General features: G+C 47.5%; 1 protein-coding gene across 2 annotated transcripts in view; it reads right to left on the bottom strand.

Moving 5' to 3' along the window:
* Positions 1 to 24323, bottom strand: part of LOC132817436 (disintegrin and metalloproteinase domain-containing protein 19-like) — a 43194-nt gene that overhangs the window by 1935 nt on the left and 16936 nt on the right. For both annotated transcript variants that reach the window (XM_060827875.1, XM_060827885.1), the window contains exon 4: positions 22813 to 22969. In XM_060827875.1, the coding sequence (XP_060683858.1) occupies positions 22833 to 22969 (137 nt within the window). In that variant the 3' untranslated portion in view covers positions 22813 to 22832. The remainder of the gene's footprint in view (positions 1 to 22812; positions 22970 to 24323) is intronic.

Raw genomic sequence — 24323 nt, 5'->3', positions numbered from 1 at the left:
CTCCTGATGATAGCTGGCTTACTTGCTGTGCTCTTCCAGCCTCTTACTTGTCAACCTTTCACTGTCATTGAGTCAGAGACAAAATTGTGGCACTGGAAAAGCGCAGCAGGTCAGGCAGCACTTGAGGAACAGCAGCTGTACAGCACAGAAACAGACCATTCGGTCCAACTTGTCCATGCTGACCAGATATCTTACAATTAATCTAGTCCTATTTGCCAGCACTAGGCCCATATCGCTCTAAACCCTTCCTATTCATAAACCCACCCAGATGCCTTTTAAATGTTGTAATTGTACCAGCCTCCACCACTTCCTCTGGCAGCTCCTTCCACACATATACCACCCTGTGTGTCAGTTTGTGACACTCTCTTGGGTCGCTTTTAAATCCTTCCCCTCTCACCCTAAACATAGGCCCTCCAGTTCTGGACTTCCCCACCCCAGGGAAAGGACCTTGACTGATGAAACAAATGAACTATAACAAAAGTTAAGAAAAGTTTAAAAAAAAGTAAAATGCTGGAACCTGTTAATGAGGAGATCACACTGACGTCACAGGCATCATCATGCCTCCCTCACACAGAGGCACACCATTATACACTCCCTCAGACAGAGGCACACCATTATACACTTCCTCAGACAGAGGCACACCATTATACACTCCCTCACACAGAGGGTCACACCATTACACACACACACACACACACCATTTCACACTCCCTCACACAGAGGGTCACACTATTACACACACCCTCACACACACACCATTTCACACTCCCTCACACAGAGGGTCACACCATTACACACACACACACACACACACACACCATTACACACTCCCTCACACAGAGGGTCACACTATTACACACACCCTCACACAGAGACACACCATTACACATTCCCTCACAGAAAGACACACTGTTACACACTCTCTCACACAGGGACACACCATTACACACTCCGTCACGCACAGACACACCCTCACATATTCCATCACAGAGAGAAAAACCATTATACACTCCCTCAGACACAGACACACCATTACACACTCCTTCACAGATGGACACAACATTACACACTGCCTCACAGAGAGACACATCAAAACACTCCCTCACACAAAGACACACCATTAAACACCTCTTCACACAGACACACACCATTACACATTCCCTCACAGAAAGACGCACTGTTACACATTCTCTCACACAGGGACACACCGTTACACACTCCGTCAGAGAGACATGCCATTACACACTCCCTCATATACAGACACACCATTACACACTCCCTCACATAGAGACACACTGTGACACACACCCTCACAGAGAGACACACCATTACACACTTGCTCACAGAGATACATACCGTTACATACTCCCTCACACAGACACACACATTATAACCTCTCTCACAGACAGACATACTATTGTACACTTCCTCACAGAGAGAGATACATCGTTAATCCTCACACAGAAACACACAATTACACAGTCACTCAGAGAGACACACCACTGCACACTGCACCATTACACACACACTCACAGAAACACCCCATTACACACTCCCTCACACAGATGCTCACCATTACACACTCTGGGATTGAGGGTGATTTAACAGTTTGGGTCAGACATTGGCTGGCTGAAAGAAAGCAGAGAGTGGTGGTTGATGGGAAATATTCATCATGGAGTTCAGTTACTGGTGGTGTACTGCAAGGATCTGTTTTGGGGCCACTGTTGTTTGTAGAGGAATGGGTTAGTAAATTTGTGGATGACACTAAGTGGAATTATGGAGTTGCGGATAGTGCCAAAGGATGTTGCAGGTTTCAGAGGGACATAGATAAATTGCAGAGCTCGGCTGAGAGTTTAATGCAGAAAAGTGTGAGGTGATTCACTTTGGAAGGAGCAACAGGAATAAACGGTACTGGGCTAATGGTAAGATTCTTGGTAGTGTGGATGAGCAGAGAGATCTCAGTGTCCACATATCATAATCCCTGAAAGTTGCCACCCAGGTTGATCAGGCTGCGGTATGTTGGCTTTTATTGGTCGAAGGATTGAGTTTCGGAGCCACGAGGTCGTGCTACAGCTGTACAAAACTCTGGTGCAGCTGCATTTGGAGTATTGTGCACAGTTCTGGTCACCGCATTATAGGAAGGATATGGAAACTTCGGAAAGGGTTAGGAGATTTACTCGGATGTTGCCTGGTATGGCCAAAGGTCTTATGAGGAAAGACTGAGGACCTTGAGGCTGTTTTTGTTAGAGAGAAGAAGGTTGAGAGGTGACTTAAGGGAGACATATAAGATAATCAGAGGGTTAGATAGGGTGGACAGGGAGAGCCGTTTTCCTCAGATGGTGATGGCCAGCATGAGGGGACAGAGCTTTGAATTGACGGGTGATAGATATAGGACAGATGTCAGAGGTAGGTTCTTTACTCAGAGGATAGTAGGGGCATAGAACACACTACTTTAAGAACATTTATATGGTCACTGGATAAACATATGGATGATAATGGAATAGTTTAGGATAGATGGGCTTCAGATTTGTTCCACAGGTTGGCGCAATATTGAGGGCCGAAGGGCCTGTACTGGGCTGTAATGTTGTTTGTTCTAAAATCCTAAAGCCTTTTATTCATATATAAGGAGCAAGGGGGTAACTGGAGAGAGAGAGAGATGGCCCACTCGAAGATAAAGGGGGAAAGTTATGCAGTCAGGAAAAATGGACAAGACTCTTAACGAGTACTTTGCATCGGTATCCACCGAGGAGAGAGACAGGACGGATGTTGTGGTTAGGGATAGACGTTTGATTACTCGAGGTCAAGTCGACATAAGGAGGGAGGAAGTGTTGGGTATTCTAAAAGGCATTAAGCTGAACAGGTAAAAACAATGACTGCAGATGCTGGAAACCAGATTCTGGATCAGTGGTGCTGGAAGAGCACAGCAGTTCAGGCAGCATCCGAGGAACAGCAAAATCGATGTTTCGGGCAAAGGCCCTTCATCAGGAATAAAGGCAGTGAGCCGGGAGGGTGGAGAGATAAGTGAGAGGAGGGTAGGGGTGGGGAGAAAGTAGCATAGAGTACAATGGGTGTGAAGAGCTACAGGGCAGGGAAATGACCTGGGAGTTGCAGTGGGAGAGGGACTCCCTGAGATTCTTGTAGAGAGAGGAGGAAAACTTCTTCAAGGCAGGCATCCTTGCCAGAGGATTCGCAGTAGGGTTAAAATCAACTCGGTAAAAACAATGACTGCAGATGCTGGAAACCAGATTCTGGATGAGTCCTCCTCTCTCTACAAGAATCTCAGGGAGTCCCTCTCCCACTGCAACTCCCAGGTCATTTCCTCTGCCCTGAAGCCCTTCACACCTACTGTACTCCATGCTACTTTCTCCCCACCCCCACCCTCCTCTCACTTATCTCTCCACCCTTCAGGCTCACTGCCTTTATTCCTGATGAAGGGCTTTTGCCTGAAACATCGATTTTGCTGTTCCTCAGGTGCTGCCTGAACTGCTGTGCTCTTCCAGCACCACTGATCCAAAATTAAGCTGAACAGGTCTGGTTTGGATTACACAGCATCAAAGGAGCAGGAGAATCGACGTTTCGGGCATAACTCCTTCTTCAGGAATGAGGAGGGTATGCCAAGCAGGTTAAGATAAAAGATATGGAGGAGGGACTTGGGGGAGGGGCGTTGTGAATACAATAGGTGGAAGGAGGTTAAGGTGAGGGTGATAGGCCGGAGAGGGGGTGGGGCCGGAGATGTCAGGAAGAAGATTGCAGGTCAAGAAGGCGATGCTGAGTCCGAGAGTTGGGACTGAGATAAGGTGGGGTGGTGTGGGGTGGTGTGGGGTGGGGTGGGGGGGAATGAGAAAGTTGGAGAAATCTGCATTCATCCCTTGTGGTTGGAGGGTTCCTAGGCGGAAGATGAGGCGCTCTTCCTCCAGGCGTTGTGTTGCCATGGTCTGGCGATGGAGGAGGCCAAGGACCTGCATGTCCTTGGCGGAGATGGGAGGGGGAGTTAAAGTGTTCAGCCACAGGGCGGTTGGGTTGGTTGGTGGCTGAACACTTTAATCACCAGGCCATGGTAACACGATGCCTGGAGGAAGAGCGCCTCATCTTCCGCCTAGGAACCCTCTAACCACAAGGGATGAATGTGGATTTCTCCAGCTTCCTCATTTCCCCTCCCCCATTTTTTCTCAGTCCCAACCCTCAGACTCAGCACTGCCTTCTTAACCTGCAATCGTCTTCCCGATCTCTCCGGCCCCACCCCCTCTCTGGGCCTATCACCCTCACCTTAACCTCCTACCACCTATAGTATTCCCAACGCCCCTCCCCCAAGTCCTTCCTCCCTACCTTTTATCTTAGCCTGCTTGGCACACCCTCCTCATTCCTGAAGAAGGGCTTATGCCCGAAACGTCGATTCTCCTGCTCCTTGGATGCTGCCTGACCTGCTGCGCTTTTCCAGCAACGCATTTTTTAGCTCTGATCTCCAGCATCTGCAGTCCTCACTTTCTCCTGGTTTGGATTATCACAGGCTACTGAGGGAAGTGGGAGAGGAAAAAGCTGGGGCCTGAACAGATATCTTTGGAGCAACCTTGAACATGGCTGAGGTTCTAGAGGATTGGATAACCCTCCTCCCTGGCCTATCACCTTCATCCCCTCCCCCATTCACCTATTGTATTCTATGCTACTTTCATCCCACCCCATCTTCCCTCTCTCATTTATCTCTCCACCCTTCAGGCTCTCTGCCTGTATTCCTGATGAAGGGCTTTTGTCCGAAACGTTGATTTTACTGCTCCTTGGATGCTGCTTGAACTGCTGTACTTTTCCAGCACCACTGATCCAGAATCTGGTTTCCAGCATCTGCAGTCATTGTTTTTATCTAGTTGATTTTAACCCTACTGCGAATCCTCTTCCAAGGATGCCTGCCTTGAAGAAGTTTTCCTCCTCTCTCTACAAGAATCTCAGGGAGTCCCTCTCCCACTGCAACTCCCAGGTCATTTCCCTGCCCTGAAGCTCTAAAACCATGTCGTGAAACAAACTCGCTACCACAGCCACATTTGCTTCCTCAGTGCCTGCCTCCGTACCCAAATCATCCCACACGCACTCCGGACCACCTTTAAACCAGCAGAGTTCGGACCCGAACATGACAAACAGTACAGACTACAGATTCAAAAACACCAGCAACAGTTCTCCTTCAAGATCCTCCGCTCCACGCTTGCAGCAATGCGCTGGCACCTAACCTCTCTGCAGTCAGCCCTGCCTCAGCTGAGGGCCACACTCTCTACTACATCCTCAGGAGAATTCATAGTCTCAACAAGCAGTATTTCAACTCCATCTCAAACATCAAAACCTGTAAATACAACAAACTTTTATCTCCCCACCTCCAGAACCAGCACTCCTCAAACATTCCAGAAGATTCCCCCGGCCTCTGGAACTGCTTGGACGCCATTAGCCATGTGGCTGCTGCAGCCACCATCCCCACGCTGATTGATGACATCACTTCCGCCCCCATCATGGCCACTTCCACAGCCACTTCTGCCCCTCACAATTCCTCATGCACCACACATGACATCACTTCCGCCCCTCACATCATCACTGATGTCACACACTCATTAACCTGCCCCCCCCCTTATGCCATGTTCCCAACCACTTCCGCCCCCACCAACACCACTCACCTGCATTCTGCTGACATACCCCCCACAGATCCCACTGTCACCATCCCCACCCCCCAGAACCCTGAGAGGAACACCACCCCTGCTCATGACTCCACCCACGTTACTCCTACCATCTCATCCACTCCAGTTACTGGCTCCACCCCCCACCCTCAGCTCCACACCTACACCAGGCCTGAGCTCCCAGCCCTGCAGAGTTTTCACCATCTCTCCAGACCTCCCCCCTCACTGAGGACGAACAATCAGTCCTCAGCAAAGGCCTCACCTTCATCCCCCTCCGGCCACGCATCAATGAATTTAATACACGCTGTGACGTCGAACACCTCTTCCTCTGCCTCTGCCTCCAAGCTTACTTTCATAATCAGGATTCCCGCCCACCTTCCGAGGACCCCTTCGCCCACCTCCAACACACTCCATCCACCTGGACACCCCGCGCTGGCCTATTACCTGCCCTCGACCTCTTCATTTCTAACTGCCACCAGGACATTAACCGCCTCAACCTGCCCACCCCCCTACCCCACTCCAACCTCTCACCCTCACAACGCCCTGCCCTCCACTCCCTCTGCTCCAATCCCAACCTCATCATCAAACCAACAGATAAAGAGGGCGCAGTGGTAGTCTGGTGCACACCGCTGAAGCCAGATGCCAACTCAAGGAAACCTCATAGTCCGGGAACTCCTCACTGCCCGGTTCTACCTCCTTCCCAAGATCCACAAGCCTGACCACCCTGGCCGACCCATTGTCTCAGCATGCTCCTGCCCCACTGAACTCACCTCTACCTACCTCGACACTGTCCTATCCCCCCTAGTCCAGGAACTCCCCACATACATTCAAGATACCACCCAAGACCTCCAGCTCCTCCAAGACTTCCGTTTCCCCAGCCCCCAATGCCTCATCTTCACCATGGATATCCAGTCCCTCTACACCTCCATCCTCCATGACCAGGGCCTCCAAGCCCTCCATTTTTTCCTCTCCAGACGTCCCCAACAGTACCCTTCCACCAACACTCTCATTCGTTTGGCCGAACCGGTCCTCACCCTTAACAATTTCTCCTTCGAATCCTCCCACTTTCTCCAGACCAAAGGGGTAGCCATGGGCACACGTATGGGCCCCAGCTATGCCTGTCTCTTTGTTGGCTACGTAGAACAGTTGATTTTCCGTAATTACACCGGCACCACTCCCCACCTCTCCCTCCGCTACATTGATGACTGCATTGGCGCCACCTCGTGCTCCCGCGAGGAGGTTGAGCAATTCATCAACTTCACCAACACTTTCCACCCTGATCTTAAATTTACCTGGACCATCACTGACACCTCCCTCCCCTTCCTGGACCTCTCCATCTCCATTAATGACAACCGACTTGACACTGACATTTTTTACAAAGCCACCGACTCCCACAGCTACCTGGATTACACCTCTTCCCACCCTATCTCTTGCAAAAATGCCATCCCATATTTTCAATTCCTCCGCCTCTGCCATATCTGCTCCCAGGAGGACCAGTTCCACCATAGAACACACCAGATGGCCTCGTTTAGAGACCTCAATTTCCCTTTCCACGTGGTTAAAGATGTCCTCCAATGCATCTCGTCCACATCTTGCACCTCCGCCCTCAGACCCCCCCCTTCAACCGTAACAAAGATAGAACGCCCCTGGTGCTCACCTTACACCCTTCGCATAAACCAAATCCTCCGCCGACATTTCCGCCGCCTCCAAACAGACTCCACCACCAGGGATATATTTTTCTCCCCCTCCCTTTCTGCCTTCCGCAAAGACCGTTCCCTCCGTGACTACCTGGTCAGGACCACGCCCCCCTACAACCCACCCTCCCATCCTGGCACCTTCCCCTGCCACCGCAGGAATTGCAAAACCTGCGCCCACACCTCCTCCCTCACCTCCATCCAAGGCCCTAAAGGAGCCTTCCACATTCATCAAAGTTTTACCTGCACATCCACTAATATCATATATTGTATCAGTTGCTCCCGATGCGCGCTTCTCTACATTGGGGAGACCGGACGCTTCCTCGCAGAGCGCTTTAAGGAACATCTCTGGGACACCCGCACCAATCAACCACACCGCCCTGTCGCCCAACATTTCAACTCCCCCGCCCACTCTGCCGAGGATTTTGAGGTCCTGGGCCTCCTTCACTGCTGCTTCCTCACCACCCTGGAGGAAGAACACCTCATCTTCCGCCTCAGAACACTTCAACCCCAGGGCCTCAATGTGGACTTCAACAGTTTCCTCATTTCCCCTTCCCCCACCTCACCCCAGTTCCAAACTTCCAGCTCAGCACTGTCCCCATGACTTGACCTCCCTGCCTATCTTCTTTTCCACCTTCTCCCTGACCTATCACCTTCATCCTCTCCTGCACTCATCTATTGTACTCTGCTATTTTCTCCCCACCCTCCTCTCACTTATCTCTCCATCCTTCAGGCTTTCTGCCTGTATTCCTGATGAAGGGCGTTTGCCCAAAATGTTGATTTTACTGCTCCTCGGATGTTGCCTGACCTGCTGTGCTTTTCCAGCACCACTAATCCAGAACCTGAAGGAGTGGAGAATTGCTAATGTTGTCATCTTGTTTAAGAAGGATAGCAGGAATAATTTAAGTAATTATGGATTGGTGAGCCTAATGTCAGTGGGAGGAAAACTGCTGGAGAAGATACTGAGGTTCTGGATGTTGGTTTGCTCGCTGAGCTGGAGGGTTCATTTTCAGATGTTTCATGACCATACTAGGTAACATCTTTAGTGAGCCATCAGGTGAAACACTGCTGGTGTTTCCTGCTTTCTATTTATATGTTTGGGTTTCCTTGGGTTGGTGATGTCATTTCCTGTGGTGACATCACTTCCTATGGTGATGGCACATCCTGTTATTTTTCTCAGGGGGTGGCAAATGGATCCAAGCCAATGTGTTTGTTGATAGAGTTCCGGTTGGAATGCCATGCTTCTAGGAATTCTCGTGCATGTCTCTGTTTGGCTTGTCCTAGGATGGATGTGTTTTCCCAGTCGAAGTGGTGTCCTTCCTTATCTGTATGTAAGGATACTAGTGAGAGAGGCTCTCCAACCCCGAGGCTTCCAGCTTCATTCCTGATGAAGGGATCCTGCCCAAAACATCAACTTTCCTGCTCCTTGAATGCTGCTTGACCTGCTGTGCATTTCCAGCACCACTCTAATCACCTACTAGTGAGAGAAGGTCATGTCGTTTTGTGGCTAGTTGGTGTTCATGTATCCTGGTGGCTAATTTTCTGCCTGTTTGTCCAATGTAGTGTTTGTTAGAGACCTTGCACAGTATTTAGTAAATGGCATTAATTTTGTACAGGGTCTTTCAAGTTCATTAGTTGTTGTTTTAGTGTGTCGGTGGTTTTGTAGGCTACCATGATCCCGAGTAGTCTGGCAGTCATTTTCAAAATGTCTTTGAGAGTGGCTAGGGTTTCTGGATGTGTTTTGTCTGCTTGTATGGGTTTGTTGCTGAGAAATCGGCAGACTGTGTTCATTGGGCACCTGTTCTTTTTGAATACACGGTATAGGTGATTTTCCTGTGCTCTGTGTAGTTCCTCTGTGCTGCAGTGTGTGTTGGCTTGCTGAAATAATAAGACCATAAGACATAGGAGTGGAAGTAAGGCCATTCAGCCCATCGAGTCCATTCAGCCCATCGAGTCCATTCTGCCATTCAATCATGGCTGATGGGCATTTCACCTCCACTTACCAGCGTTCTCCCCATAGCCCTTAATTCCTCGAGACATCAAGAATCTATCAATCTCTGCCTTGAAGACATTTAGTGTCCCGGCCTCCACTGCACTCTGCGGCAATGAGTTCCACAGGCCCACCACTCTCTGGCTGAAGAAATGTCTCCGCATTTCTGTTCTGAATTGACCCTCTCTAATTCTAAAGCTGTGTCCACCTAGCGTCCACCCTTTCCAAGCCATGTTCTGATGTAGCTTCGTTTGTGGATGTTGGGATGATTGCTTCTGTCATTCAATATTCACTGAAGATGTTACTTAGTAGGGTGACAAAACGTCTGAAAATGAACCTTCTAGCTCAGTGAGCAAACCTACATCCAGAACCTCAACCTGAACTACAAATCTTCTCAAAACTTGCTAAGCTATTGAGGGATAGGATATAATTCCATTTGGAAGAAAATGAGCTTATCAGTGATAGACAACATGGTTTTATGCAGGGAAGGGCTGTAGCTATCATATACATGAACTTCAGTCAGGCATTTGATAAGGTTACTCATGGTAGGCTGATGGAGAAAGTGAAGTCACATTGGGTTCAGGTGAATAGGGAACTGGCTGGGCAGCAGGAGACAGACAGTAGTAGGGGAAGGATGTTTCTCAAAATGGAGAACTGTGATCAATGGTGTTCCAATGGGATCCGTGCTGGGACCACTGTTGTTTGTGATGTACATAAATGATCTAAAGGAAGGTACAAGTGGTCTGATTAGCAAGTTTGCAGATGACACTAAGATCGGTGGAGAAGCAGATAGTGAAGGAGACTGTCAGAGAATGCAGCAGAATATAGATAGATTGGAGAGTTGGGTAGAGAAATGGCAGATGGAGTTCAATCTGGGAAAATGCGAGGTGGTGCATTTTGGAAGATTCAATTCAAGAACAAACTGTACCGTAAATGATAAAGCTCTGAGGAAAATTGATGTACAGAGAGATCAGTGTGTTCAGGTCCATTGTTCCCTGAAGGTGGCAACGCAGGTCAGTGGAGTGGTCAAGAAGGCATATGGCATGCAGGGTATTGAATGCAAGAGTTGGCAGGTCATGTTACCACTATATAAGACTTTGGTTTGGCCACGTTTGGAATACTGCATACAGTTCTGGCTGACAAATTTATTCAAATTCCTTGAGGAAATATCATGCAGGATCGATAAAGGTGAATCAGTAAATATAGTAGATGTGGATTTCCAAATGTGTTCAATAATGTACTACACATATGGTGACATCATGAAATCAGAGCCCTGTTCGTACCCTTCCATCACTTTGCTGATGATTCAAGTAGATTGATGGAGCAGTAATTGGCTGATTTCAGGGTAGATGTCGGTGTTGCAGTTGTTCTGAAACTGGTTAATTTGGATGTAGCTAGTTCTAGAGAACAGTACCACTGCAAGAGTTCTGTCAAATGCCTTTAGACTTTGTATTATTCAATGCATTCACCTATTTCTCTTTGGACTGAATTGAGTTGGTTGTTGACTGATATTTTTGATGTAACCTTATCAAATGCGTGACGACACCACAGGAGACTTAGATAGAATACCCAGTCAGCAGTGCTGTCTGAAGATTGTTGCCAATGCTTCAGCCTTTCCTTTGCACCCATGTTTGGCTCTTCCATTATTGAGGATAAGGCCATTCACGGAATCTTCTCCTGAAGTGTGTGATTTCATTGTCCATCACCATTTTCAACTGGATGTGGTAGTAAAACAGACCACTGTGGTCCTTACCCATTTCCCAGTGTCATTCCGGACCAATTTCCCAGTCTCATTCCAGACCCATTTCCCAGTCTCATTCCTGATCCATTTCCCAGTCTCATTCCTGATCCATTTCCCAGTCTCATTCCGGACCTATTTCCCAGTCTCATTACAGACCCATTTCCCAGTCTCATTCCGGACCAATTTCCCAGTCTCATTCCTGATCCATTTCCCAGTCTCATTCCTGATCCATTTCCCAGTCTCATTCCGGACCTATTTCCCAGTCTCATTCCGGACCCATTTCCCAGTCTCATTCCGGACCCATTTCCCAGTCTCATTCCTGATCTATTTCCCAGTCTCATTCCTGACCCATATCCCAACCTCATTCCTGGCCCATTCTCTTTGACTAGGCATAGTTCTCATTACAAATCCGAAACAGGAATTGGCTGAGTCATTCCCAGATGAAGCTGATTAACCGAAAAACTGATTTGATCCAGTTCAGAATCATTGCTTTTGGGACCTATAAAGGGGACCCAGCCTCAATCCTGCTGGCTGCTGATGAGGGTGCATTGGAGGTGGGTGGAAACAGGAGTAAGTGAAGCTGAAAGCCTGAGTCCAGTTTGTGACACAGTCTTGATGGAAACAGCCAAATGGTAAGTGATACCTGCAGGTATTTCCTTATAGATTTTAAACCAGAATATATTATTTTAAGTAACAGAAGAGATGTTTGATTAAGGTGAGGGAAAGTCCTAAGCTTAATTAAACTCTTTAAATAGGAGTAATTAGCTGAATGCAGAGAAGTCATGAGACCTCAGCCCCAAAGTGTACTCTTTTTGCACATAGTGTGAAACAAGGGATGTTTCCAGTGTACCTGACAACTGTATGCAAGAAGTGTCCAGCTGCAGTCACTGACTAACAGCTGGAGCTGTAGGTAGACTCACTGTGGATCATCAGCATTGTCTGTGAGATTCTCAGCAATGTGTTCATGAGGTGCTCACACCACTTGTGAGAATTACACTGGCAGAAGGTTAAAAATCACACAACACCAGGTTATAGTCCAACCGGCTTCATTGGAAGCACTCTAGCTTTTGGAACTCCACTCCTTCATCAGGTGACACTACGCTGCTCCTTCATCAAGGCGGCGCTCTGAAAGATAATGTGCTTCCAATTAAACCGATTGGATTATAACCTGGTGTTGTGATTTTTAACTTTGTACACCCCAGTCCAAGACCAGCACCTCCAAATCATGACAGGCAGAAGGGGAATGGATGACCATCAGACAAGGTAAAAGGATGAGAAAGGAAGTGCAGGAGTCCCCTGCAGTCAATGCCTCTTCAACCTTTGGATACTGAGGTTTGGAGTGGCCTCTCAGGGGAAAGCAGTAATGTCTAAGTTCAGGGCACCATGGGTGTTTCTGCACAGAAGAGAGGAAAAATGAGTAGCAAGCTATAGTGAGAGGGGATTGATAGTAAGGGGTACAGACAAGTCCTTCAGTAGCTGCAGAAGTGAATCCAGGTTTATGTGTTGCCTCCCTGGTGCTAGGGTCAGGGATGTCACAGAGCAGTTTAAGGACATTTTGGAGCAGGAGAATGAACAGCCAGTGGTTGTGGTACACACAGGTACCAATGGCATAGGTTAATAAAGAGATGAGGACCTGAATGCTGCATAGAGGATTTGTTAGTGATGCAGTCAGTGACTTGGAAAAGCAAGAGAAATGAGGATCTAAAAAGCATCCAGCAAGGGACATTGAGTCACTTCTATTTCAATGAAAGGAATGTTACAAACAAGGCAGATAAACAAAGGACACAGATACATGGCAGCACGATGTTGTTGCTATCATGCAGACCTGGCTAAAGGAGGGGCAGCTCAATATCCCTGAACATATAAGTTTTCAGGCAGCATTGAGTGGGTAGAAAAAAGTAGGTGGGGATAACAGTATTGGTTAAAGAGTCCGTAATGAGATGGGATGATATGCTAAACAGATTAACACATGAAGTTTTATAGTGGAAGTGAGTATTGTAGATGCTGGAGATTACAGTCAAGATCGGAGTGGTGCTGGAAAAGCACAGCAGGTCAGGCAGCATCTGAGGAGCAGGAAAATCTATGTTTCAGGCAAAAGCCCTTCATCAGGAATGAATCATTCATGCTGTGCTTTTCCAGCATTACTCTAACATTGACATGAGGCTTTATGGTTGAGTTTATTGGGAAAAAAAGGGGCAGTAACACTAGGAGTGTACTACAGAGCCCCAAAAAGTGAGAGGGACACAGAAGAACATGTATGTAAACAATGTTTTTGCCTGGAGGAATATCAGAGCAATAATAGTAGGAGGCTTTAACTGTGAATCAAGCAATGTAAGGTGCGTTGAGGGTGAAAAGGTCATGTACTTTATCCAGAATTTTACTTTAAACAAGACATGACCAGCCACAATTCTGGATTTAGTTTTGGGTAATGAAGATGGTCAAGTAGGTAAAGTGACAGTAGTTACCATAACGGGTTTTGAGAAGATTTGTAGCTCAGGTTGAGGTTCTGGATGTAGGTTTGCTCACTGAGATGTTTCATCACCCTATTAGGTAACATCTTCAGTGGGCCTCTGGCGAAGCACTGTACATGATTCCTGCTTTCTATTTATATGTTTCTTTAGGTTGGTCATTTCCTGTTCTTTTTCTCAGGGGGTGGTAGATGGGGTCTAACTCAATATGTTTGTTGATAGAGTTCCAGAGTGAAGTGAAGTGGAGGTGGAATGGACAGAACTGCTAAAGGATAAACCAGTGGGAGACACTAAAAACTGAGATCCTTGAGGTACAAATCAGACATGACTCCTCCAAAACTCAGACTGGTACTGCAACATCTAGACCCCCATAGCTGTCTAGAAAAATATGGGGGAAGACTAAACCGAAAAAAAAATCGTATGATAGACACAAAAACTCAACACTGCAGTTAGCATAGAGGAATGTAGAAAATACGGGGATCAAGTAAGAAAAGAGATGGAATCAAAGGAAATTAGCAAGAGAAGGAAATCCCAAAGGCATTTTACTGGCATATAAACAGCAAAAGGATAGCTGAGGAAGAAGTGAAACATATCGGAGATGAAGGGAAATTGTGCGAAGGTGCAGTGGATAGTGGAAGAATTTTAAATAATCTTTTTATTCCCAAAGGAAAGAGATGATATGGATATAGTATACCAAAAGGAGCAGTGTGAAATATTGAACAAAATAATCATAATGTTGGGGAAGTGTTCTAGGAGTTGGAATCCTTGAAAGTGGATATGTCGCCATGGCCAGATGAATTGTTCCTCAGGATGTCAGCATCATAAATCCCTATAGTGTGGAAGCACGTTATTCAGCCCATTGAGTTCACACCAACCCTACATAATGGATGTTATTGACATGGTTTTAGTAAGGCATTTGACAAGGTCCCACATGGTGGCATGGTGAAAAAAATAAAAGCCCATTGGGTACAGGGTCATGTGTCGAATTGGATTCCGAGTTGGCGTCGTATTAGGAAACAAGGGTAATGGTGAATAGCTGCTTCCATAAATGGTGTTTTGCAGTGCTCAGATTCCTGTTGTTTGTTTAATACATTAATGATTTGGATTTTAACGTGGAGCACAATTGGATAGGGTAGAGGGGGAGGGGGAGTGGGAGATAGGTCAGATTAAGTGATCGGAATTTCAGAATGGCAGAATAGCGGAATCAACATATTGTCCCACTCGCCCAGGCGGCCGCCCGGCGATCGCCGCGTGGACGGCCGCTTCCACGATCGCCGACGGACTCGCGACCCCCGCGGCTGCCGGGAATGACTGCGGTTCTTCCGTCGCCACGGCCATTTCCGCCCCTTCGGTTGCCGTCGCCGCAGCCACTTCCGCCCCCAGTGACATCACTAACCTGCAGGACCACAACGCCTCAGGTGTCTCCGCCCCCACGCCATCTTTCGTCACTAAACATAACCCCGCCCCCACGCTTATTTCCGTCACGACGCTTGACCCCGCCCCCACGCTTGACCCCGCCCCCACGCTTGACCCCGCCCCCACACCGAGCAATGTCACCACATCTAACTCCGCCCCTACATCGATCTCTGTCCCCGCCCCTAACCCCACCCCCACTCCCAGCTCCAGTCCCACACCAGGTCCTAGCTCCCAGCCCTGCCGTGTTTTCACCATCCCTCCAGACCTCCCCCTCTCTGAGGATGAAAGATCAATCCTCAGCAGGGGCCTCACCTTCATTCCCCTACGCCCTCGAATCAATGAGTTCAACACGCGGCGAGATATTGAACAATTCTTCCGCCGCCTTCGCCTCCGTGCCTACTTTCACAACCAAGACTCCCGCCCACCCTCTGACGACCCCTTCTCCTGCCCCCAAACCACCCCATCCACCTGGACACCCCGTGCTGGCCTCTTACCCGCCCTCGATCTGTTTATAGCCAACTGCCGCCGCGACCTTAACCGACTCAACCTGTCCACCCCTCTCACCCACTCCAACCTCTCACCCTCAGGACGTGCAGCCCTCCACTCCCTCCGCTCCAATCCCAACCTCACCATCAAACCGCAGACAAGGGAGGCGCGGTAGTAGTTTGGCGCACCGACCTTTATACCGCTGGGGCCAAACGCTAACTCGCGGACACCTCCTCTTATCGCCCCCTCGAGCACGACCCCACCTCCCACCACCAAACCATCATCACCTCAGGGGATCTCCCATCCACCGCCTCCAACCTCATAGTCCCACAACCCCGCACCGCCCGTTTCTACCTCCTGCCCAAAATCCACAAACCTGCCTGCCCCGGCCGACCCATTGTCTCAGCCTGCTCCTGCCTCACCGAACTCATCTCCCAATACCTCAACACGGTTCTGTCCCCTTTAGTCCAAGAACTCCCCACCTACGTTCGGGACACCACCCACGCCCTCCACCTCCTCCAGGATTTTCGCTTCCCCGGTCCCCAACGCCTTATTTTCACGATGGACATCCAGTCCCTGTACACCTCCATCCCCCATCACGAAGGACTCAAAGCCCTCCGCTTCTTCCTTTCCCGCCGCACCAACCAGTACCCTTCCACTGACACCCTCCTTCGACTGACCGAACTGGTCCTCACTCTGAACAACTTCTCTTTCCAATCCTCCCACTTCCTCCAAACTAAAGGAGTTGCCATGGGCACCCGCATGGGCCCCAGCTACGCCTGTCTCTTCGTAGGATATGTGGAACAGTCCATCTTCCGCAACTACACTGGCACCACCCCCCACCTTTTCCTCCGCTACATCGATGACTCTATCGGCGCTGCCTCGTGCTCCCACGAGGAGGTTGAACAGTTCATCAACTTTACTAACACCTTCCATCCCGACCTCAAATTCACCTGGACTGTCTCAGACTCCTCCCTCCCCTTCCTAGACCTTTCCATTTCTATCTCAGGCAACCGACTCAACACAGACATCTACTATAAACCGACTGACTCCCACAGCTATCTGGACTACACCTCCTCCCACCCTGCCCCCTGTAAAAACTCCATCCCATATTCCCAATTCCTTCGTCTCCGCCGCATCTGCTCCCAGGAGGACCAGTTCCAACACCGCACAGCCCAGATGGCCTCCTTCTTCAAGGACCGCAGATTCCCCCCAGACGTGATCGCCAATGCTCTCCACCGCATCTCCTCCGTTTCCCGCTCCTCCGCCCTTGAGCCCCGCTCCTCCAACCGCCACCAAGACAGAACCCCATTGGTTCTCACCTACCACCCCACCAACCTCCGTATACAACGTATCATCCGCCATCATTTCCGCCACCTCCAAACGGACCCCACCACCAGGGATATATTTCCCTCCCCTCCCCTATCAGCGTTCCGCAAAGACCACTCCCTTCGTGACTCCCTCATCAGGTCCACACCCCCTACCAACCCAACCTCCACTCCCGGCACCTTCCCCTGCAACCGCAGGAAATGTAAAACTTGCGCCCACACCTCCTCCCTCACTTCCCTCCAAGGCCCCAAGGGATCCTTCCATATCCGCCACAAGTTCACCTGCACCTCCACACACATCATCTATTGCATCCGCTGCACCCGATGTGGCCTCCTCTACATTGGGGAGACGTGCCGCTTACTTGCGGAATGCTTCAGAGAACACCTCAGGGACGCCCGGACCAACCAACCCAACCACGCCGTGGCACAACACTTTAACTCTTCCTCCCACTCCATCGAGGACATGCAGATCCTTGGACTCCTCCACCGGCAAAACATAACAACACGAAGGTTGGAGGAAGAACGCCTCATCTTCCGCCTGGGAACCCTCCAACCACAAGGTATGAACTCAGATTTCTCCAGTTTCCTCATTCCCCCCCCCCCCCCCACCTTGTCTCAGTCGGTTCCCTCAACTCAGCACCACCCTCCTAACCTGCAATCTTCTTCCTAACCTCTCCACCCCCACCCCACTCCGGCCTATCACCCTCACCTTGACCTCCTTCCACCTATCACATCTCCATCGCCCCTCCCCCAAGTCCCTCCTCCCTACCTTTTATCTTAGCCTGCCTGGCACCCTCTCCTCATTCCTGATGAAGGGCTTATGCCCAAAACGTCGAATTTCCTGTTCCTTGGATGCTGCCTAACCTGCTGTGCTTTAGCCAGCAACACATTTTCAACTAGTTAGACATACTATTGTTCTGCCATTCTCACATCCCAATCACTTAACCAGAACCCCTATTCAGCAGCCTCCTCCCCCAGAACTCCACCGTGCTCCCTCCCCCCACTACTGCATAAATGCTGTCCTCTTCACAACAGATCTGATGAAGAGTCATCTAGACTGAAAACGTTAGCTTGCTCTCTCACCACGGATGCTGTGTGAAGTGATTTCTAGCATTTTTTTTTGTTTTCCATTCAGATTCCAGCATCTGCAGTAATTTACCCCTGCACAGTCAGAGAGGGATTTGTTCTGTGTGGTTTCAGTTGGAGTTTTGGAGTTGAAGGTGATAAATTGAGTCTCTCTCTCTCTCTGCAGCAGAAGTCTTGTGTTCTCCCTCTCTCTCTCTCTCTTTCTCAGCTCCTAAATTGCAGAGGAGATAGCACTGTCTGTTTTGTTGAATTTGCCTTTGCCAAGGGTGTGTTTATGGGATGCTACTGCATTGGAACATTTGATGATTGAGTTAGATAGTATTTTATTCTATCAAGTATTTCAATAGAGTTAACGTCATGCCTGTGTTTTAAGAACAAGTGTGTTTTGCTTAAAGCCCAATCATGGACCAATCAAATCATTTAGAGTCATAGAGATGTACAGCATGGAAACAGACCCTTCGATCCAACCCGTCCATACTGACCAAATATCCCAATATGTGGAATACGACTCCTTACATTTGCCTTTAAATAAAATACGACAATTTCTTTTTGATGCATTTTGATGGGGTTTGGTATGGTCCATAACACCCAGCCTCATGCTTGATGCTGTCCCCACCCTCACACCTGATGGTCATGAAGTCATAGAGTCATACAGCAGAATAAAGAGGCCCTTCTTCAGCCCACCATGTTTGACCAACAAATATCAAATTACACTAATCTCATTAACCTACACTTGGTTTTGATTTGAATCGATTTATTATCGTTACATGTACGAAGTACAGTGAAAAGCTTTGTTTTGTGAGCAGTATGGGCAGACCTTAACAAACAGATCGTAGGGTGCTTAGACAGAACGAGGCATACGAGGTGATGGCTGCATAGGAGGTGCACAAAGTAAGATTAACAGGCCCATAGTCTATGTTCATCCAGATGCTTCTTAAATGTTGCAATAGTACCTGCCTCTACCATCCTCTCAGGCAGCATGTTTAATACCTCCACCAGCCTCTTGGTGAAAAGATTTTTCATTAGATCTTTTCTGAACCACTTCATCCTCACCTGAAACTTATACCTCTGGTTTTAGATATGTCTACCATGGGAAAGAGATTCTCATGATTTAATCTGTCAATGCCCCTCATAGTTTTGTATAATTTAGTTCCAAGATGATAATGAAATTGGACTCCAGCCAGAGCTTGTCCACTTCATCCATTTTGTTTCTCATTTTCTTTTCTCTTTCATGTTTGTTTTTCCTTCTTGACGATGCCATGAACTCCTGGTCTCAACGTGGACTCAAACTCTTGGTGGCTTGGTGTGGCCTCAGCATGGCCTTCCAGCCTCAATGATTCCAGAGAGGTCTCCCTGCCTCAAGGTGAGGCACAGCAGAGTCTGGAGTCATGGCCTGGTGTGGACTAGAGGCTAGACTGGGTCAGAAAGACTGTTCTTCTGAACTTCTTATTTTTTCACTTTTCTAATTTATTTCTATGATTTGTAATACTGGACTTTCCAGTTCTTTATTTTTCTAATATATTTTCCCCAAGAATTCATACTTAAGAATCTCTACCTAGATACTGTTATACTGAAGGTGGCACCATAAGTGGCAACTTTTAAATTTTTCTCTGTACTCATTCTAATTCTAATTCAGTCAGATCCTCCCTCCACCTCCTCTGCTCCAGGGAAAATAAAGCCAGCCCATCCAGTCTCTCCTCATCCCTGAGACGTTCCATCCCAGGCAATATTCTGGTCAATCTCCTCTGCACCCTCTCCAGTGCAATCATGTCCTCCTGATAGTGTGGTGACCAGAACTGCACAAGGTAATCCATCTGTGGTCTAGCTAATGCTTTTTAAAGTTGTAACAATACAGGTCATTCTGTTAACACTCATTTCATTTATGTGAACTCATTATAACATGCTTGACACTGTTTCTAAAACACAAACCTTTAAAATAATATTACATCACCAAAACTCGAAATGCTGTTTCTAACGTGTGATTTTTCTATAAAACGGGGTTGCACAAGAACACTACTGGCACATTGTAGAAGAACTACCTGTACACTGCTAAGGTCCCAGTATGGATCCCTGCGGTACATTCCCATTGGTCACAGGCTTCCAATCACAAAAAAGGTAACCTTCCACGATCACCCTTTGCCTCCCATTTGGAAACCAATTTTGGATCCAATTTGCTAATTTGTCTTGGAGCCCATGGGGTGTTACCTTTTTTGTTCAGCTTTCCACCCCACGAGAGGATGCGATGGCCTCATAGTGTTATTGCTGGGTTGTTAATCTCGGAGAACCAGGTTTGAATCCTGCTACAGCAGATCATGAGATGTGCATTCAAGAAAAATCTGGAAATAAGACTCTGATGGTTTATTAATGTCCTTGAGGGAAGGAATGTGCCATCCTTACCTGGTCAGGCCTACATGTTACTCAGACCACAATGATGTGGTTGACTCATTGCTGCCCTCTCGGCCGCGAGGGATAGGCAATAAATGTTGATGTGCTAGCGATTCCCTCAGCAAGTGAATGCATTTTTAAAAATGTGGAATCTTGTCAGAGGCTTTACTCAAGTACATATAACTCACATAAATGGCAGTAGCCTCATGAATATACTTAGTCACCTCTTCAGAAATCACAAGTAAATTTATCAGATAGGATCTCCCACCAATAAATCCATGCTGACTATCCCTGATCAATCCCTGCTTTTCTATGTGTTAATTAATCCAGTCCCTCAGAAGTTTTTTTCAGTAATTTCCCTCCCACTGACATTAGACGAACTGCTCTGTAATTCCTTGGCCTGTTCCTGCTGCCCTTCTTCAACAAAGGAACTGTATTAGCTATCGTCCAGCCACGTGGCACTTCACTTGTGGCCAGTAACGTATTAATCTCTCTGCCAGGACCCCAGCAATCTGATAGCAGCCTGGGGTACATCTGATCAGGCCCTGGGGATTAATGCATTCTTACACCAAACTAATCTCCAAACTAATCTTGTCACACACTGGATTCTTACCAGTCCAAATCCCTCCAGCTATGAAGAGCCACAGAGGTATATAGTACAGAAACCAGCCCGTTGGTCCAACTCCTCCACTGAACTGAACTGGTCCCATTTGCCCTCCAACTTTCCTATCAATGTACCTGTCCAAATGTCTTTTAAATGTTGTAATTGTACCAGCTTCAACCACTTTTTAAGATTAGATTAGATTACTTACAGTGCAGAAACAGGCCCTTCGGCCCCACATGTCCACACCGACCCTCCGAAGCACAACCCACCCTGACCCATTCCCCTACATTTACCCCTTCACCTAACACTATGAGCAATTTAGCATGGCCAATTCACCCAGTCCACAAGGACGCAGGGAGAATGTGCAAACTCCATACAGTCTGTTGCCTGAGGCGGGAATTGAACCTGGGTCTCTGGCACTGTGAGGCAGCAGTGCTAACCACTGTGCCACCGCGCCGCCCATTTCTGGCAGCTTGTTCTATACGTGCACCACCCTCTGTGAAAATGCTGCCCCTCATGTCAGTTTTAAATCTTTCCCCCTCACCTTAAACCTATGCCCTCTAGTTTTTGACTCTCCTACCCTGGGGAGAAAGATCCTTGATATCCCTCTCGTGATGTCATTAACCTCTAATAAGATCACTCTTCAGCCACTCCAAAAAACCTAAACCCTTCGGTTCCGGCAACATCCTTGTACATTTTTCTGTCCCCTTTCCAATTTAACAAAGTGGCCAAACCAATTTCTTGTATCGCCGCAACATGGCCTCCCAACTCCGATACTCAATGAAGACATGTGTGCTAAACATTGCCTTCACCACCCTGTCTACCTGTGACACCACTTTCACTGAACTATGATCCTGCACCCCTGGGTCTCTCTGTTCAACAACATTTCCCTGGCTCTACCATTAACTGAAAGTCCTGCCCAGTTTTGATCAAGACCCCCTTGTAATCTTAGTGAACTGTCTTCACTGTCAATTACGCCATCAATTTTGGTGTCACCCACCAATGTTCGAACCATGCCTCCTATGTTCTCATCCAGTTTCTTTCTCCTTTACAAATACAGACACTAACTATTCATTTAAGACTCTGTCCACATCCCCTGGCTTCATACATATCCCTTGGTCTCTAACAGGCCCTGTTTATCCCTGGTAATATTCTTGCTTTTAACATATTATCCTTATCCCTTTCCATAATGATTTTTGAAATGTGAAATAATTCTTCAGAGGCTGGCATCCTATAGCTCTTTATTTACAAACACATAGCCTTTGACAATAGCACTGTGTCAGTCACCCTTTTATGTCAGAGCTGAAAATGTGTTGCTGGTTAAAGCACAGCAGGTCAGGCAGCATCCAAGGAACAGGAAATTCAACATTTATTTCCTGTTCCTTGGATGCTGCCTGACCTGCTGTGCTTTAACCAGCAACACATTTTCAGCTCTGATCTCCAGCATCTGCAGACCTCACTTTTTACCCTTTTATGTAAGTCAGGGCTCCCTGATAAGGACAGTTAAGCTGGTCTGACCTCGCTACAATGACTACAAACTTAGAGTTATGATCATGATCCCCAAAATGTTTGCCCACTGACACTTCAACCATTGCCCAGCTTTGTTCCCTGGGACTGGGTTGAAGCACTGCTCCATTCTCCAGTCAGACTACCTATGTACTGGCACAAAAAGCTTTCCTGAATGAACTTTAAAAATTCCACCCACATCTAATCCTTTCACACTGCTTTTCATTCTTGGTCCAGTCCCTAGTCTCACTCCTGGTCTGTTTCATAATCCCATTCCTGATTTGGACTGCTCCCAACCCATCATCCCTGCCACTTACATTCCTCACACATCTTTGTGTTACTTTTGTAATCAGCCTATTCCAGGCACATTTCTAACCTGATCACTAGTAACTCAGTGTTAGGTTTTCCTTAGGATGAAAGAAAGTGCTGAGGCTTCATTTTGCTTGTTGATTCTTACCTTGGACAGCCACCATTTCTTTAACTTGCTAGAGATCTTGCACTTGCAATCTTGGCTTTCTTCATAAATACCTTCACGAGGAAATAGGCTAATACTGGGACTATTAAAGCTGGTGCCATGATCGTAACACTCAGGACAGCTGGCTTAGGTATACTTCCTGGAAATGACAAATAATGGGTCAGATTACAATTAACAGAACTGAAGTGTCGAGTTGGCTGAGCCTGAAAGAACATTGCTGTAAGAGTATGTCTGTGTCTTTTGTGGGAGGGTGGATAAAACTAGAGGGAATCATTTACTTACCATCATACTCACAATTCTATGTGTGGCATGTGTGTTGGTCCATGATAGTTGTGATATCAGGTGAGAGTGACCACCCCATTGTCTTTGTAGAGATGAATCCTGACCTTTGAGGACTCGTCAGCTGAGGTAGTATGGGCTGAGGTTAGAAACTGGAAAGGAGAGGTCACCCTGTTGGTAGTTGTCTATCAGCCTCTGAATAGTTCCAGAGATGTGGAGGAAAGGATAGCATGATATCTCTGGATAGGAGCAAGAGTAACAGGGTACTTATTATGGGCAACTTTAACTTTCCAATATTGACTGTAAATACTATAGTTCAAGTACTTTAGATGGGTCGGTTTTTGTCCAATGTATACAGATGGGTTTCCTGACACAGTATGTAGACAGACCAACAAGGGGCAAGGCCACAGTGGATTTGGTACTGGGTAACGAACCCGGCCAGGTCTTAGATTTTGGAGGTAGGTGAGCACTTTGATGACAGTGACCACAATTTGGTTATGTTTACTTTAGTGATGGAAAGGCATAGGGATATAAAGCAAGGCAAGAGTTGTGGCTTGGGGAAAGGCAATTATGATGCATTAGGCAATATTTAGGATGTATAGGATGGGGAAGGGAATTGCAGGGGATAGGCACAATGAAAATGTGGAGCTTATTCAAGTAACAGCTACTGCGTGCCCTTGATAAGTCTGTACTGTCAGGCAGGGAGGAAGCGGTCATTTATTAAAGAGGCTGAAACTCTTGTCAATAGGAAGGAGACTGACATGGGAAGGCTCAGTTAGGGCACTTGAGAGTTACAGGTTAGCCAGAAAAGACCTAAAGAAAAAGCTAAGTCAGGAGGGGACATGAGAAGTCATTGGCAGGTAGGATCAAGGAAAACCCTAAAGCTTTCTGTAGGCTTTTAAGGAATAAGACTGACTAGAGAACGATTAGGGCCAATCAAATATGGTAGTGGGAAGTTGTGCATAGAGTCAGAGGAGATGGGGAAAACGCGAAATCAATATTCTTTGTCTGTATTCACACTGGAGAAAGGGGATGTTGTCGAGGAGAATACTGAGATACGGATAACTAGACTGGATGGGATTCAGGCTCACCAAGAGGAGGTGTCAGCAATTTTGGAAAGTGTGAAAATAGATAAGTTCCCTGGGAAGGATGGGATTTATCCTCGGATATCCTGGGAAGCCAAGAAGGAGATTGCAGAGGCTTTGACTTTGATC

Source organism: Hemiscyllium ocellatum, chromosome 1 (assembly GCF_020745735.1).
Source record: "Hemiscyllium ocellatum isolate sHemOce1 chromosome 1, sHemOce1.pat.X.cur, whole genome shotgun sequence".
NCBI classification, from domain to species: domain Eukaryota; kingdom Metazoa; phylum Chordata; class Chondrichthyes; order Orectolobiformes; family Hemiscylliidae; genus Hemiscyllium; species Hemiscyllium ocellatum.
The sequence above is the reverse complement of the archived record's forward strand: the minus strand, read 5'-3'. Positions and strand labels throughout refer to the sequence as shown.